The sequence below is a fragment of the Enhydra lutris genome, unplaced genomic scaffold (genome assembly GCF_002288905.1).
Source record: "Enhydra lutris kenyoni isolate GAN:26980312 unplaced genomic scaffold, ASM228890v2 scaffoldscaffold31, whole genome shotgun sequence".
Lineage (NCBI taxonomy): Eukaryota > Metazoa > Chordata > Mammalia > Carnivora > Mustelidae > Enhydra > Enhydra lutris.
Genome location: NW_019154115.1, coordinates 15,078,938 through 15,095,067, shown reverse-complemented (window position 1 = coordinate 15,095,067; position 16,130 = coordinate 15,078,938). Strand labels below are relative to the sequence as shown.

Here is a 16,130-nt window from a genome sequence, read left to right as displayed (position 1 = left end):
ATTTACATTGTTCTGGTTATTATTGCTACCTAACAGGCTATCCCAAAACATGATAGCTTAAAATAACTGTTTTATTTTGCTCAGAGTATTATGGATTAGGAATTGTGGAAGGGTCCAGTTTAGCAATTTTTTTTAAGAGCGGGGCTTGATCCCAGGACCCTGAGATCATGACCTGAGCCAAGGGCAGATATTTAACCAACTGAGCCACCCAGGCACCTCCCAGCTTAGTAATTTTTGTGTATAGTTTTTTATGTGGTTGCAGTCAGATTTGCTGGAGCTACAGAGACCTGAAGTCTCAGACGGTCTCAGAAGTGTCTCACTCGTGAGACTGGCCCTTGATACTCGCTGTTGGCTGGGAGCTCAGCTGGGACTATTTGAAATGCCTGCTCATGGCCTCTTGAACGTGGCAGGCTCTGGGTAGTTGACGTTTTTACATGGCAGCTAGCTTCCCTTCAGTATGCATTCCCAGGTAGAAGTTTTATGGGCCTTTTTTTAATCATTGGAAGTTATTATAGTGTTGCTTCCTCTGTAGTGTGTTGATTGAAATAGTCACAAGCCCGTTGAAATTCAAAGATAGTAGACAAAGATCTCTATCTCTTGATGGAGTATCAAATAACTTCCATGTTTTAAAAATTACCACATAAATGTTTTGTTTTTGATTGGCTAAATATACTGGCTGTTATATCCAGAATAAATTTAAATAGTACTGTAATAGTGAATACCCTGTCTTACCTTTTACTTTAATGGGAATGCTTTTTTTTATCAACACACATGATTTAAACATGATGTTAGGTTTAAACATGATAGGTTTAAATATCTAAAATGATAGGTTTAAGAAAAACATACTAAGAATCCATACATACCCATTTCTACTAAATTAAGAAAAGTAAATCAATAATTGATGTAAAATTATATCATGATTTTTATGTAGCTGTAGTTATATTCTGAACAACAGAATTTAAGGTGATAATTTCCAGTCATAGTAAATAACTTTATGGTAGTAAGAAAGTATGAACAAAGCTTCTATTATGTTCATGATGATATATATGAAGAAAAATTTTGTTTTTAAGCATGATTCTAAAATTCATCAAGCTTTTATTGTCTGTTCTGATCTTTTAGGTGGTTTTGGAATTTACCAAACAACAGAAAGAAGAAGATACAATTCTAGTATTTAATGTTACTCATTTAGGAACAGAGGCTACAATGAGAACATTTGATATAAATGTGGTATCTTATTTAAAGAAAATCAGCTTGGATTACCATGAAATTCAAGGTAATAGTCATAAAAATAGAAGTAATGGTTAATAAATACAATATCACTTTGAGTATCTGAAACACTTGTGTATCTAATAATCTTTATAATAAGTAATAGCACTGTTATAAGAATTTAATAAATAATGACTCATTTAACCCTTATGACAATGTTATTATCTCCAATTTACATATGAAGAAGCTAAGGCATAAGTTTTATATAATATAACCAGGGTCATACTGCTGGTTAGTGGCCAAACCATGATTAAAATCTTGGAAGTCTGGGTTTGTATTCTTTTTTTTTTAAATTTTTTAAAATTTATTTGACAGAGAGATAACAAGTAGGCAGAGAGGCAGGCAGAGAGAGAGGGCGAAGCAGGCTCCCTGCTGAGCAGAGAGCCCGATGCAGGGCTCCATCCCAGGACCCCGAGATCAGGACCTGAGCCAAAGGCACAGGCTTAACCCACTGAGCCACCCAGGCACCCCTGGGTTTGTATTCTTAAGTACTATGATCTACTGTCTTAGGGAGTCCATATAAATCTCCTTTATATATGGAATATTATTCTCATTTTACAAAGATAGGTCAAATAAGGAGGGATTAAGTGGTTTATTCAAGACCATGCATCTTATGAATGACAAAGCCTAGAATTTATCTCTGATCTTATGATATTAAAGTCTTTGTTCTTTCTGTTGAATAGTGTTTATATATCAGAAGCAGTACCAGGTTATAAAAGCTAGAATGGAAGATAAAATTCATTATTTTGGAAGCTCTTATGGTTTATTTATTTCAGTGTACATCTTGTGTGCTAATTAGGTATTTGAGGAATGATGGAATGAGTGAATCTACAGTAATTACTTAATATTTTCCTAATATTTTAGTCAAATATAAAGTATTATTTCTGTTATTTTTTAATAGTTGAAACTAAAACATCTCAGTTTAGAAGAAAAATCATTTATATGTTAGTCAGTTTCTGTAAGTACTATATTTGGGTGAAGTTTACATTACTGTTTTGGGGGGAAAATGTAAAAATTTGCTAGGTTGTTTTTTCCTTTAGGGAAGGTTATGTCCTTGAAGGTGAAGTAAAAATTCTGAGATTTCTCAGGAGCAGAATTATAGAACTGCAAATAATAAAAGATAGATAAAATGGTGCATAAATTACTTCTTCAAAGCTTTTTGAAGGCAGCTCCTTGGTATGTCTATGTGAAGAATATGGAGGACATCTAGTAGTATACCTGTAGTTTTTAAATTAAAAGAAATTTAGCAATTCCCCTCCCTTAGAAAATACTTTCTTTTCTAATAAACCTTCTCTCTTAGCTTAAACAAAGGAAAATTATTTAAATTTCTTCAATATGAATGAAATATTCTTAGAATTTTATAACTCAATAAGGTATTACATATTTTTGTAGTTCAGTCTTGTTATGTAGTTGAGAAAGCTGAAGTTGAGTATCTCCTAGTAAGGGTAGAGATGAACTAGAATTAATTTTTATTAATTCTTAAACTTGTAGTCTTTCTACTGCCATACAAATGTACATAGGTCCTTAAAAATTATCTAGGGAGGTATTGATTATTTTTGAACACAGATATAAAATCAAATGAAAATAAATATGCATGTTTTTAAGTAAGCTGAATGCTAAAGGTAAGATCAGTATTTAGATTGCTTTATTTATTCACCAGTGCATGAAAATATGTGCAGATAGTCTTTTACAGCTTAATTAACAACATTTTTTAAAAAGATAAAGACATACAGAAAATTCCAATCTTTAAAAAAGAGCAATTTATTTGAAACACTTTTTTCTTTTTTTAAAATCTAGGTTCCAGAAAGAAGCCCCTTCACTTGATTAGCTCATCTGATAAACCTGGATTAGATCTCTTAAAAGTAGAATATGTTAAGGTAAGGGACATAAAGTGTTTACATATTTATTGTATACTCTAAACTGTCCTCTGGAAGGAAAAAGATGACAGCAGATTAGTAAATGCTCTAGGTATTTGTCATAGGTTTTAATCACAGGGATATCCACTGTTTCTCTTTCCATTTTCATGTTACACTTTCTCTTTCACTTAAGCACAAAGTAGGACCATTAAGAAGTCACCAAGCTCCCGATCCCCAAAGATGGAAGCTTGGAATGACATAGGATGCACTCCTATCTCTTGAGGCATATTCACCTGCTTATAGTCATTGTATATGTAGGTGATATTTGACTGAGTATCCTTCATGAAAAGGGATAAAGTCAAATTTGATTAGGCTCAGAAGAGAACTGCCAGGATTGTGAAGGGACTGAAAAGGTATCATATCAGAAATGCCAAAGGAAGTAATGGTTTTTAGCTTCATTCGAGATTAGTTTGATTTGTTTAATCATTCAACATCTATTTCTTTGTTTGTTTGTTTGTTTTGTTTTTGTTTTTGTTTTTTGTTTTTTTCAACAACTATTTCTTGAATGTCTTTGTCAGGTTCTGTTAGGCACTTGGGATATAGAGATGAAAAACATTCCCTGTTTTCAAGGAAATTATGGACTTGTAGGAGGATAGGCAAGTAGATAAAAATTAAAATATAATGTGATTGATTCTCTCACAAAGAAGAGCATAAAAAGTTTATTTCATTGAAGAGGCAGAGATGGGTGCCTGGGTAGCTCAGTTTGTTAAGCATCTGCCTTTGGCTGGGGTCATGATCTCGGGGTCCCAGAATTGAGCCCCACATTGAGCTCCCTGCTCAATAGGGAGTCTGCTTCTCCCTTACCCTCTGCCTTCCCCACCCTGCACTCTCCCACTCATGCTCACTCTCTCAAATAAATATATAGAATCTTAAAAAACAAAAACCAAAAAAAAAAACAGCCGAGATACTGGCCTAGCCAGAAGCCTTCTCACAAGAGGTAGAACTGAATTTACTGTGGATGTTCCCAAGAGAGAGAACTTGAAACAATGGATAATTATGATGGGAGATAGATTTTTGACTTAGATTGAAGACCTAATTAAATCAAATTTCTCTTAAGATTAAATTTGTAAGAAAATGAGGTTTCTTTCACTGGAGAGAACCTAAAATAGATTTCCCAAAGTTACAAAGGGATTCAAGGTTAGGTGATAGATGGACTAGATGACCTTTAAGCCTACTAGCCTTCAGAATTTTTTTCTTTGAAGATTTTTATTTATTTATTTGACAGAGAGATCACAAGTAGGCAGAGAGGCAGGCAGAGAGAGAGGAAGGGAAGCAGGCTCCCTGCTGAGCGGAGAGCCCGATGTGGGGCTCGGTCTCAGGACCCTGAGATCATGACCTGAGCTGAAGGCAGAGGCTTAACCCACTGAGCCACCCAGGCGCCCCAGCCTTCAGAATTTTTAATTCTTAGTTTCCCAGAAGTAAATATTACTGTGGTCTTCCATATTTGAAGAGGAGAATAAATTTGCATGACTCTAACAATAAATAATTTGGCTATTAACTTAAAATAATGACAATATAGTTAATTATATACATAAAATTATAGTTCTGAATAATATAAAAAATAAAGATCATATATAAGTGATTTATTTACTTTGGTCATAAATACTTCTTAGAACTTTTGTTCCTTTTTTTTAGGCTGATAAGAGTGGACCTAGTTTTCAAACCGCCTTTGAAAAAACTGAACAAACACTTAAGGTAAGAAATTTTGTTAAAAGAATATATCTTATTTGAAAATAACTTACTGTGGCAGGCTCTAGTATCCTGTGAGGAATAATGACTATGTAATTTGATGAAATTATCAACACCCAATAAAAGTTATGAATTAATCTCATAGATACCTACCATCCTCTATATTTATCATTGAGTATCATAGAGCTGATGTTTTAACTTACTGTAGCACATCCTAATTATTTCTTATAAAGGGAATACTTGAGATGACAGAACTTTGATCTACAAAGAAACAACAGGATTTTAAACAAGTCGTATTCTATACTGCTGTTAAATGCAGGGCTGAGAAAGTACATAAAATACAAGGAGAGATGTTGAGAACTTCTAGAGCCACATTAACATAGTCACATGGAGGAAGAGAAGGCAAAATTTTAGTTGTGGGTTACATTAAAAAAATAACTAGATAGGAATTTTCGGTTACACTTTTGAGAGATGGGAGAATCTATTGAATATTGAATATCAATATTCAATAAAAAGATTCCTTTTTATAGTTTTTTATATACATTTAGTGCTTTATGGCCATAAAATGAAATTCTTTTATGTAGGCAAAGATCTTTAAAATTTTTTTCATTTGCTATTAGAAAACCACATATTTCTGAAAGCAATTTTTTTTGGTGTCTTAACTTTCTGGAGTCATTGTTTTTAAAAATATAACTTATTTTTCTAAAAAAAAGTAACATTTTTCTATGAGATATATTTTCTATCTATTTAAATGATAAGACCATTATTGTGGTTTTAGAAGACCATTTAGTAATTGAGAACTCACTTATAATTGTACTTTTATATTTAAATCTCATGAATATCACATTTGAAGTCATTTCTTGACCTAGTATTAATGCATGGTGATTTTGGAGTTTCATGATCTAACTTACATGTTTAATGTCATCATAATAAAGAGTCTGTGAGGATCCAAAAACATAATGGGTATCAGATGACCATGACAAGTAGATCATGAGCTCCATGTTAATTATGCTTGGGAAATGGAGTAATTAGGTTACTTTGATATTCATAGGAACTCTCAGTGTGTGTAAGTGTGATTTACTGTGCATATATTTCTGTTTAAGGAATCTGGGCTATAAATCTTGATCTCATCTCTCTTCCTTCCAAGCTGTGGAAGCGGTGATATAAGCCTAGCTAGAAGCCTGTCAGGTGCATAATGGATATTAAAGGTATAATTCGCCTGGAAAATAAATTTTCTTTTTAAAAAATTTGTAGGTGGCTTTTTCATCTTTAAATCTGTTGCTGCAAACACAAGCTCTTCTGTCTTCTATTAATTACTTGACAACCATAATCCCATCCAATGACCAAAGAAGTGATTCCAAAGAAGTACAAATTTCAGATGAGAAGCAACAAAAAAATTCAGCTCTACAGAAAGGTATGAAAAACACTTCGTTTCTTGTTAACAAGCATATTAGAATTCTAGAGGGAAACGAGGAATCTTAGAGGTCATTTAGTTCATTCTTTTGTGTGCCATTTTCCCCACTTCTGTCCTTTTCGTCAAACAAAATCATTTGTGGATAACTGATATGTAAGGCAAAGGTAACTAGTACTGTTTATTAAAAAATATATATATACCTGTTTTTGTTCTTTGGTGCTGGTGGGGATACTTTGGGTGAATAATAGGGAAGAAAACCTCTATTTACATTGAGCTCTTCTTCCTATTAGTGGCTCCTGAAGAGGCTCCACAGAGGGTTAGTTTTCCCTTCCATTTTACAAATAAGGAACTATTTACAAATAAGACTCAGAGACATGAGATTAGTGGTACAGGGGTAGCATCTACTTGGACAAGAGCCCAGGTTGCGGATCAGAAAGAATTCAGTTTAAATCCTGACTCTGCTACTTAAATTAAGTGACCAAAGGTGCATTATTTAGCTTCTCTGAGTTTCAGTGTCTTTATGTTATTTATTTTGTAGTTTTTTTCTTGCTTTTGAGTTATTAAAGTAACATATATCATTACAAAAATGAAACTATACAGAATATATAGAGCAAAAAAGATATTTGAAATCTGTAAGAACTTGAGAATTTTACTATTTCTTAAAACAGAACTGTGGGTCACTTAATTTGAGGAAGAAATCTTTAATAGAGTTTGAATTAACTAGAATCCCATGTGATAGAATGCTTTGTTTTATTTTCAGTGGCTGTATCCTCTAAAGATAGGGACATTATTGACTTCAGGCTGTTTGCCAAATTGAATGCTTTCTGTGTCACTGTTTGCGATGAGAGGAACAATATTGCTGAAATCAAGATTCAAGGTAAAAGTTTTCACACTGTTAAAAATTGTTTAAAAGATAACTTTAAAAAAAGTTAAAGAATATGTAAATGAGGACTCTGAGCTGTGAAAACTGGATAATTTTTTTTAAAGATTTTATTTATTTATTTGACAGAGATCACAAATTGGCAGAGAGGCAGGGAGAGAGAGGGGCAGGGGGGAAGCAGGCTCCCTGCTGAGCAGAGAGCCCAATGCAGAGCTCCATCCCAGGACCATGAGATTATGACCTGAGCTGAAGACAAAGGCTTACTTAACGCACTGAGCCACCCAGGCAACCTGGATAATATTTTTTCTCATGACATAATTGAACTGCATGTTTTCCTTGCCCTTTGGGGTGTAGATGCTGGTCAGAATCTGACCATCAAATTGAAACACACATACTAGTATTTTGAATCTTTCTGAGAGTTGTCTTGGAAGTGAAAAGAGATACTAATGTCCATGTCCAATGTGGGGATGCTGTTGATGAGCTGGGATGTCAATCCAGAATTTAGGTTAAGGTCTGTGAATATGCTTTATCTTGATACAAATCCAAAACAACCTTATAATGAAGAGAAAACCTGTGAGTCCATTATGTTCTTTTAGGCAAAAGCTGCTAAAACTAATCTGACTCTGTCTTTTTCAACACATTGTGATCTTAGAAACATAAAGAATATGTTTAATGAAATTGTTGAATAACTTAAAGACCAAAAAATCACTTTTTTGTTGTTCTTTCCAAGCTGGCAGTGTATCTATAGTGAATTTGATTCATGAAACTTAAGCTTCTGTGTAAATGACTGGATATAAGATATAAAGGATTTCCTAAAACCCCAAGATAATCAATTTGTTCTAGGTGTAGTTTTTTCAGAAGGTTGAAAATTTAGGTAATTGACTTAAAAATGAATTTATAGGTTTCACTGTTTATAACAATAAAAATATATAATATTGCAATTTATTTATCAGTTGGGAGTTCAAATATAGCTAAATTTTTAAAAAAATCATCCCCAAATAAAATTATACAATGAGAAGAAACATCCTAAGATCTTATTATGGTATGTCTTTAGAAATTGTAATAATATAATTTTTTTTTTAGGTCTTGATTCTTCTCTTTCTCTTCAGTCAAGAAAACAGTCACTATTTGCCAGACTGGAAAATATTATTGTCACAGATGTTGATCCTAAGACAGTCCATAAAAAAGTAGGTGTAATAAGTAGATAGCTAATATGTTTTGATAATTAAATATGATATTTTATTTTTAAATATACTTTAAGAGATATTAATGAAATATGTTTTCATATACAAGTGTTTGCTTCTGTAATGATTAAAAATGTAAGCCCCTTTTAAATGAAACTGTATTTTGTCATTATTCTCTTGGACAGAGTACATTCAAATCTCTGCTTTTCAGGCTGTATCAATAATGGGAAACGAAGTTTTTCATTTTAACTTGGATTTGTATCCAGATGCTACTGAGGGAGAGTCCTATACTGACATGTCTAAAGTGGATGGAGTGGTATCACTGAATGTTGGCTGTATTCAGATTGTCTATCTTCATAAATTCCTCATGTCACTTCTGGTAAAATCTCTATTTATATATTGATTTTTCAACTTAGAAATACTCAAGTAAGTCTGGTAGTTGTGATTGCAGATCCTACAATTTTGGGTTTTAGGACGTGCATTATTTTGATTATAGATGGTATTTATGTTTTAATGTAGAGGTCAAAACCTCTTTTTAACAGCTGAAATCTGAGTCACTTAATGATTTTTGTCTGAAACTAAACTTATTTTTTGCTAAAACATAGTGAAACCAAATTTTCAAGTAAGGAAATAGGGAAAATGCTTTTTTCCCCACTTCCCTTCCTCAGCCACATACCCTTAGTCCTTATCAGGTAACTCATAAATACAGATGAATGATCAGTGATTGCTTCCTAATTCTAGATAAATAAGACTCAATTGAAAGTTATGTATCAAAAAATAGTGCATAGATAAAAAAGAAGATTGCATTATTAATGACGTGCTTGTCGTTTTCTCCTTTTCTACTTTGTGTCTACAGAACTTCCTGAACAGTTTCCAGACAGCCAAAGAGGCTGTAAGTGCTGCCACTGCTCAGGCTGCAGAAAAGGCTGCCAGAAGTGTGAAAGATCTTGCCCAGAGGAGTTTTCGTGTTTCTATCAGTATTGATCTGAAAGCACCAGTTATAGTCATCCCACAGTCTTCCGTTTCCACTAATGCAGTAGTGGTTGATCTTGGGCTAATCAGAGTTCAAAATCAGTTTAGTCTGGTGTCTGGGGAAGACTATTTAAACCCTCCAGTAATTGATAGAATGGACGTGCAGCTAACAAAGCTCAAGCTCTCTAGGTATATTTTATTGCAATAATTATGGATTTAAGTATTATTTAGCATTTTCCATGACATTTTGTGTACATTGAAATTCATACCGACAGTGGTTCTGTTGCACAGATAGTTTATTTATTTATTCGTTTTTTAAAAAGATTTATCTATTTATGAGAGAGCGAGTGATAGCAAGAGAAAGCATGAGCAGGGGTTGGCAAGAGGGAGAAGCAGGCTCCTTGCTCATCAGGGTGCCCAACGATGTGGGGCTTTATCCCAGGACCCCAGGATCATGACCTGAGCAGAAGGCAGATATTAACAGACTGGCCACCCAAGGGCCCCTGAATAGTTTATTTTTTAATCAGCTTTTTATTTTGAAAACTTTCAAGCTTACAGAAAAATTCCAGAAATATTACCATGGACAGACTTACAGTCCTTCACCTAGGTTCATCAGTTGTTTACTTTTGCTTTAACTCTATGCATATTATTATCATTTAAAACATCTTTTTAATTTTTCCTGTTGAGATGAAATTTATATATTTTCTTAGTTTCATATGTATAACATGATTCAATGTTTGTATATATTGTGAAATGATCACCACCATAAGTCTAGTTAACATTCATCAGCACACAGTTACAATTCTTTTTCTTGTGATGATCTTTTAAGATCTACTCTCTTAGAAGCTTTTAAATATACAATACAGTGTTATTAGCTGGTCACCTTGCTGTACATTACATCCCCAGAACTCAATTTATTTTATAACTGGAAGTTTAACATTTTTTGCTGAACCTTTGAGTATAGACGTCTTAGCCCTTTGCTCTACATGCTTTAGCATGTGTCTCCTCAGAACAAGAACATGCATCCTCTTATATATCCATGTTGCAATTTTCAAATTCTGGAAATTTAACACTGATCTGTCGGTAATATCTAATAAGCAGTCAATATTCAAATTTTACCAGTTGTTCCAGTAGTGTCCATTATAGTAATTTTCCCCTTGGTCCAGGATCACGTATGGCAGTATCCCATAATACTGAGGGGGATTTTTATACTGATAGGTACTTGCTCTGGAATAGTTCTTCAGTCTTTCTTAGTCTTTTATGATGATGACAGTTTTGAAGAGTACAGTCTAGTTATTTCATGGAATGTCTCAGTATGGTTTTATCTGAGTGATTCCTCATGATTTAATTGAGCTTGTATATTTTTGTAAGTATCTCTGTAAGTAATGATGTATCTGTAGAGCTCCTACCAGATGAACATGAAAGTCTCTATATAATACATTTTAAAATCATTTTCTACCCCATCCAAGGAGATTTAATTATCCTGAATAAAAAAGGAAAATTATAAGGCATGTCCAGAAAATAATTCTAGAGAAGAGCTTTTTCAAACTCTTTAGAAAATGCTAACTGTTCATCTTGTCATTTTTCAAAAAATCTCTGTATCAATGCATGTATACATGTATACAATATATACATATATTCAGTACAATACAAATCCAGTCCTTGTACAGCTGTATTTGATGATTCCCCCATATATTCAACAATATGAATTTCTTTTTAAAATTTAATCCCTGTGTGACCTACTGTTTGAAGAAGGTTTTCTTAATGGCTGATTATGTATCTGTCCTTAAAGTGAACTATTGATTGAGATTAGAAAATATTTAAATAGCACTGTTTCAAATCACTGTTTAGAGCGGCAACTTTTGATTTTATGTCTTTTTAATGATAGGCTGCATTTCCCTTCTATGTTTATGTATATATATCAATTATATTTTTAATCAGGACAGTGATCCAGCCAGGCATCTCCCATCCTGATATTCAGCTCTTGCAACCAATTAACTTGGAATTTTCTGTAAATCGGAATCTAGCTGCATCTTGGTATCACAAAGTACCTGTTGTAGAAATTAAAGGACATCTTGAGTCAATGAATGTAAGTATATGAGTGAAAAAAAGTCATTATTCAAATTTTAGATTCTGAAGACTTTCTTATTATAAATCAATATAATATGTGAAATATTTTCTGATTGGCATACAAAAAATTTTAATAAGATATTGTCCAAAAAGATGTTTATTATTTAGCAGAATTTAATCTTCAGTTAAGTGTTACATAACATTTATATATGTATGTATGTATATATGTACAATTGATATACAGTGTTAGTTTTGGGTGTATAACAAAGTGATTCAACATTTATATACATTGCAAAATTGTTACCATAGTAAGTCTTTTATCATCTGTCATCTTACAAAGTTAATATCGTATTATTGAATATATTTTCCATACTATATATCACATCCTCATGACATTAAATTATAATGGAAGTTTTCACTTATTAATCCCTTTCACCCATTTCATACCCCAGGTCCCCTTTGCCTCTGGGAACCACTAATCTGTTTTCTGTATCTATGACCCTGGTTTTTGTTTTGTTTTTTAAATTTTACGTATAAGTAAAACCAAGCTGTATTTGTCTTTCTCTGACTTATATCATTAGGCCTAAATGTTTTCTTTGGATAGATAAGCAGTAGTGGAATTGCTGGATCACATGGTCGTTTTGTTGTTTTTTTTTTTTTAGGAACCTCCATACTGTTTTCCATAGTGGCTGTCCCAGTTTTCATTCCTGTCAATAGGGCTTGTGGGTTCCCTTTTCTCCACATCCTTGCCAGTACTAGTTGTTTCTTGTCTTTTGGGTAATAGCTCTTCTGAGTGGTGTGAGGTGATATCTAAATGTGGTTTTGATTTCATTTTCCTGATGAGCAGTGATGTTGAGCATCTTTTCATGTATTTGTTGGTCATTTCTGTGTCTCTTGGAAGAATGTCTATTCAGATCCTTTGTTCATTTTTTAACCAGATGTTTTTTTTAATATTTTATTCATTTATTCGACAGACAGAGACCACTAGTAGGGAGCGAGGCAGGCAGAGAGAGGAAGGGAAGCAGGCTTTCCGCTGAGCAGAGAGCCCGATACGGGACTCGATCCCAGGACCCTGGGATCATGACCCGAGCTGAGGCTTTAACCCACTGAGCCACCCAGGTGCCCCAGTTTGTTTTTTTTATTACTGAGTTGTATGAGTTCTTTATATATTTTGGATATTAACTGCTAATCAGATATATGATGTGTGAATATCTTTTCCCATTCAATTACCTTTTCATTTCAATAATGGTTTCTTTATCTATGCAGAAACTTTTTAGTTGATATAGTTCCAATTGGTTAGTTTTCCTTTTGTTGCCCTTGTCTTTAGGGTCAGATCTAAGGAAAAATCTTTAAGACTAATGTTAAGGAGCTTAACACCTTTTTTTTTTTTTTTTTAGGACCTTTATGGTTTCAGGTCTCACATTTAAGGCTTTCATCCATCCAAGAAAGTGGTCCAATTTCATTCTTTTACATGTAGCACTTAAATTTGAACACATCCAAAACTCTTCTACCCCCTACAGACTTTGTTTTTGATGTCCCTTTTTACATGTTTTATTTTTACTGCTTTTGTTTTTTAACATTTTTTGTAGTTTTATAAGTGATTAATCCACTACCTTTACTACATATTTACCTTTTCCAGTGAGATTTTTGCTTTCATATTTTTTCTCTTTATTAATTAGTGCCATTTCTTTTCATCTTAATTCCTTTTTTAGAATTCTTGTAAGACTGGTTTAGTGGTTATGAACTCTTTTAACTTTTGCTTGTCTGAGAAACATTTTTTCTCTCCTTCTACTTGAATGATAAACTTGCTGGGTAGAGTGTTCTTGGTTGAAATTTTTTTTAGTACTTTGAATATGTCATGCTACTCCTTTGGCTTATAAAGTTTTTTCCAAGAAGTTTGCCAATAGACTTATGGGGTTTCCCTTGAACTTAACAAGTTGCTTTTGTCTTGCTGATTTTAAGATTCTCTCTTTATCTTTTATTTTTGACATTTTAATTATAGTCTGTCTTAGTATAGTGCTCCTTGGGTTCATCTTTTTTGGCACTCTCTGGGCTTCCTGGACCTGGATGTCTGTTTCCTTCCCTAAGTTAGGGAAGATTTCAGGCATTATTTCTTCAAAAACTTGTCTGCCTCTTTCCTCTCTCTTCTTTTCTGAGACCTCTATAATGTTAATGTTCTTCTATTTGTTATTGTCCCAAAAGTCCCTTAAGATAGCTTCATTTTTAAAAAAATTTTTAAATGTTGTTACTCTGAGTTCTGTTCTTTATCTTCCTGTTCACTGTTTACTGATGTGCTCTCCTTTATCTAGTCTGCTGCTGAACCCCTCCCCCACCCCGGTGTATTTTTCAGTTCTCAGTTTTTGTATCTTTAGTTTTCTGACTTTTGTTTGGTACTTTCTTATATTTTATATCTCCTTGTTGAAGTTTTCACTGTGTTTATCTTCTGAGTTCAGTGAGTACCTTTATGGTGATAACTTCAATTCTTTATCACGTAGATTGCTTATCTCCATACCATTGAGGTGTTTTTGTGAGGTTTGTCTTTCTGAGGTTTGAAAATATTTGTTTCCTCATTTTGTGTGACTTTCTGTGTTTGTTCCTGTTTATTAGGTGAAGCAACTGCTTTTTTCAGTCTTGATGAATGGTTTGGTTTGGGTGATGATTATTCTCTTTCAGCCTTACCATAGCTTGTGGTTGTCTTTTGAACTTTTGTGGTTGTCGAAACCACCTGACTTATTATTGGTATGCCCCCATTATTTAGAGCATACCAAGATCTGTCAGTGGATCCAAGTGGAGGAATTTTATTTAGCACCTAGTTTCAGGCTTATTGGAAGTCAGACCCTCAGGCAACAGCTTTTAAAATATGCAAACATATACAGTCCTATGGGACTGCAGTCATAATCTCTGCTGGGCTCTAGACTAGATTAGAAGATCTGGATGTGTCCATTGAGCAACAACTGAAGAAATTGGTGTATTGCTTTGGTGTATAAATGAGTATATGAACTCCTTTCTGGGAAGTCTTGTCTAGCTGTAATGAGGCCACAAGGATGTGCAAGGGTGGTGTCTCCTTGCTTTCATACCCTGAAAGCTCCTCTTTGGTTTCTAGATGTGTGGGAAATCTGAAGTCTGTCCCCTAGGCTGATGCTCAAGGTTGAGTGACTAGGTCTTTTTCACAGACTGAGGATGTGCTTTAGTCTGCTGTCTGTGCATTGCCCTGGGGGTGGTAACTTACCAAGAACTGTCTTTCTGATCATACGGTTCTGTGGAGCTCTGGAACACCAGTCCTCTTGGCTGGGAGGGCCAGGAGATCGTGGGTGTTCCGTCTGTGGATTGCATAATCCTGCTGGCTTTAGGAAGACATCTGTGAGTGCAGGTTGCAGAGCATGCTCACTGGCTTCAGAAAGGCAGTGGGAAAATGTCTTGACTGTGTGTGCCCATGAGCTTCAGCAGCAAAACAGTCTAGTGCCTTGTTTGTCTGTGTACTGACTTTAGGCTGGGGGTGGGAAAATGCCAGGACAGCTCACCAGCTCCAGCCATGGGTGTGTCATGACTGCCTGCACTTGCAAACATTAGCTCGAAGTGGGAGAACTCCAGCACAGTTTTGCTCTCTAGCCCAGGCAGGTTGCAAGGGAGCACTGCAATTGCCAGTGCACTCCAGCCTCAGCAGGTGTTGTGACTGCTCCCTCACTCAACCCAGCAAGGCTCTGGGAGGCTGCCCTGTCTGAGCTCTCCTGTCATGCCAGCAGGCTATATGGAGAGTACAACAAGGGCATCTGCTAGCATGTCAGTCTCCCATGAGTATTTCAAATGTCTCCTGCTCCTCCAGCCATTGCCCCCAAATCAGCAAGTGAATTTCCCTCAAATATAGTCTAGGTATTTTTCAAACTGCTGTTTTTTCTTTGGATCTTGGGACAAACCCTTTAAGAGGGGAATCTCAATTTGGGACCCCTGGAGATCAACCCTGTTGATTTTCCAAGCCAGGCATTCCTGGGGCTTCTCGCTTTGGTGCAGATCACAACTCTTCACTCTTCCATGAGAAGTGCCTGTCTGGTGAAATCCTTCTCTTTGGGGTGACACAACACTGGGAGTATAGGCTTTTTTGGGAGACCATGTCTCCCTGCCTCTCCAGCTCATCTCAGTGTGGTCCTTTTATCTTTTGCTTTGAGGAGCCGTTCATCAGGATTCAGGTCTTTCTCAGAGAAGAATGATCTATATGTAGTGTAGATTTAATGTGTACATGGGAGGTGAGTTCAGAATCTTCCTATGCCACCATCTTGGACCCCTCTTCATTGTTTAATTTTTAAATTTGCTGTATGTACACAATAGCAGAGATCTCTGTATAAATTATTAGTATATTGCATCCCATTTTATATGTTCTATACCCATACTTTTAATTTTAGTATCCCCATAGCATTGAGGGAAAAACTTGCTTTTCATATTAAAGACAGCCTTTTTATTTCATTGGAGTTGTTATTTTTAAAAAATGTAGAATTTTCATTTTTTTCTGAATTTGTTACTTTTTAAAAATTATATGATCTCTTTAATCATCATCTTTCACTATAATTTATATGTTAAGTAGATGGAACAAATACAGATTTATAAATCACATTTTTTTCTCCATTTTATTATCTGTGAAACCAAAAATTTAAAAATGAAAGAAGTAGTGAAATACTTGAGTGCCTAGTGAATATATAATTTTTGTGTTAAGGTTATTCTTTCTTCAACGTCTTATAAATTGTAAT

The 16,130-nt window shown here is 34.5% G+C and overlaps 1 protein-coding gene across 2 annotated transcripts in view; it reads left to right on the top strand.

Moving 5' to 3' along the window:
- Positions 1–16,130, top strand: part of LOC111153382 (vacuolar protein sorting 13 homolog C) — a 180,313-nt gene that overhangs the window by 75,086 nt on the left and 89,097 nt on the right. For both annotated transcript variants that reach the window (XM_022512378.1, XM_022512377.1), the window contains 9 exons: positions 1,120–1,273; positions 3,064–3,143; positions 4,818–4,877; positions 6,126–6,285; positions 7,046–7,162; positions 8,249–8,352; positions 8,561–8,728; positions 9,206–9,510; positions 11,263–11,410. In XM_022512378.1, the coding sequence (XP_022368086.1) occupies positions 1,120–1,273; positions 3,064–3,143; positions 4,818–4,877; positions 6,126–6,285; positions 7,046–7,162; positions 8,249–8,352; positions 8,561–8,728; positions 9,206–9,510; positions 11,263–11,410 (1,296 nt within the window). The remainder of the gene's footprint in view (positions 1–1,119; positions 1,274–3,063; positions 3,144–4,817; positions 4,878–6,125; positions 6,286–7,045; positions 7,163–8,248; positions 8,353–8,560; positions 8,729–9,205; positions 9,511–11,262; positions 11,411–16,130) is intronic.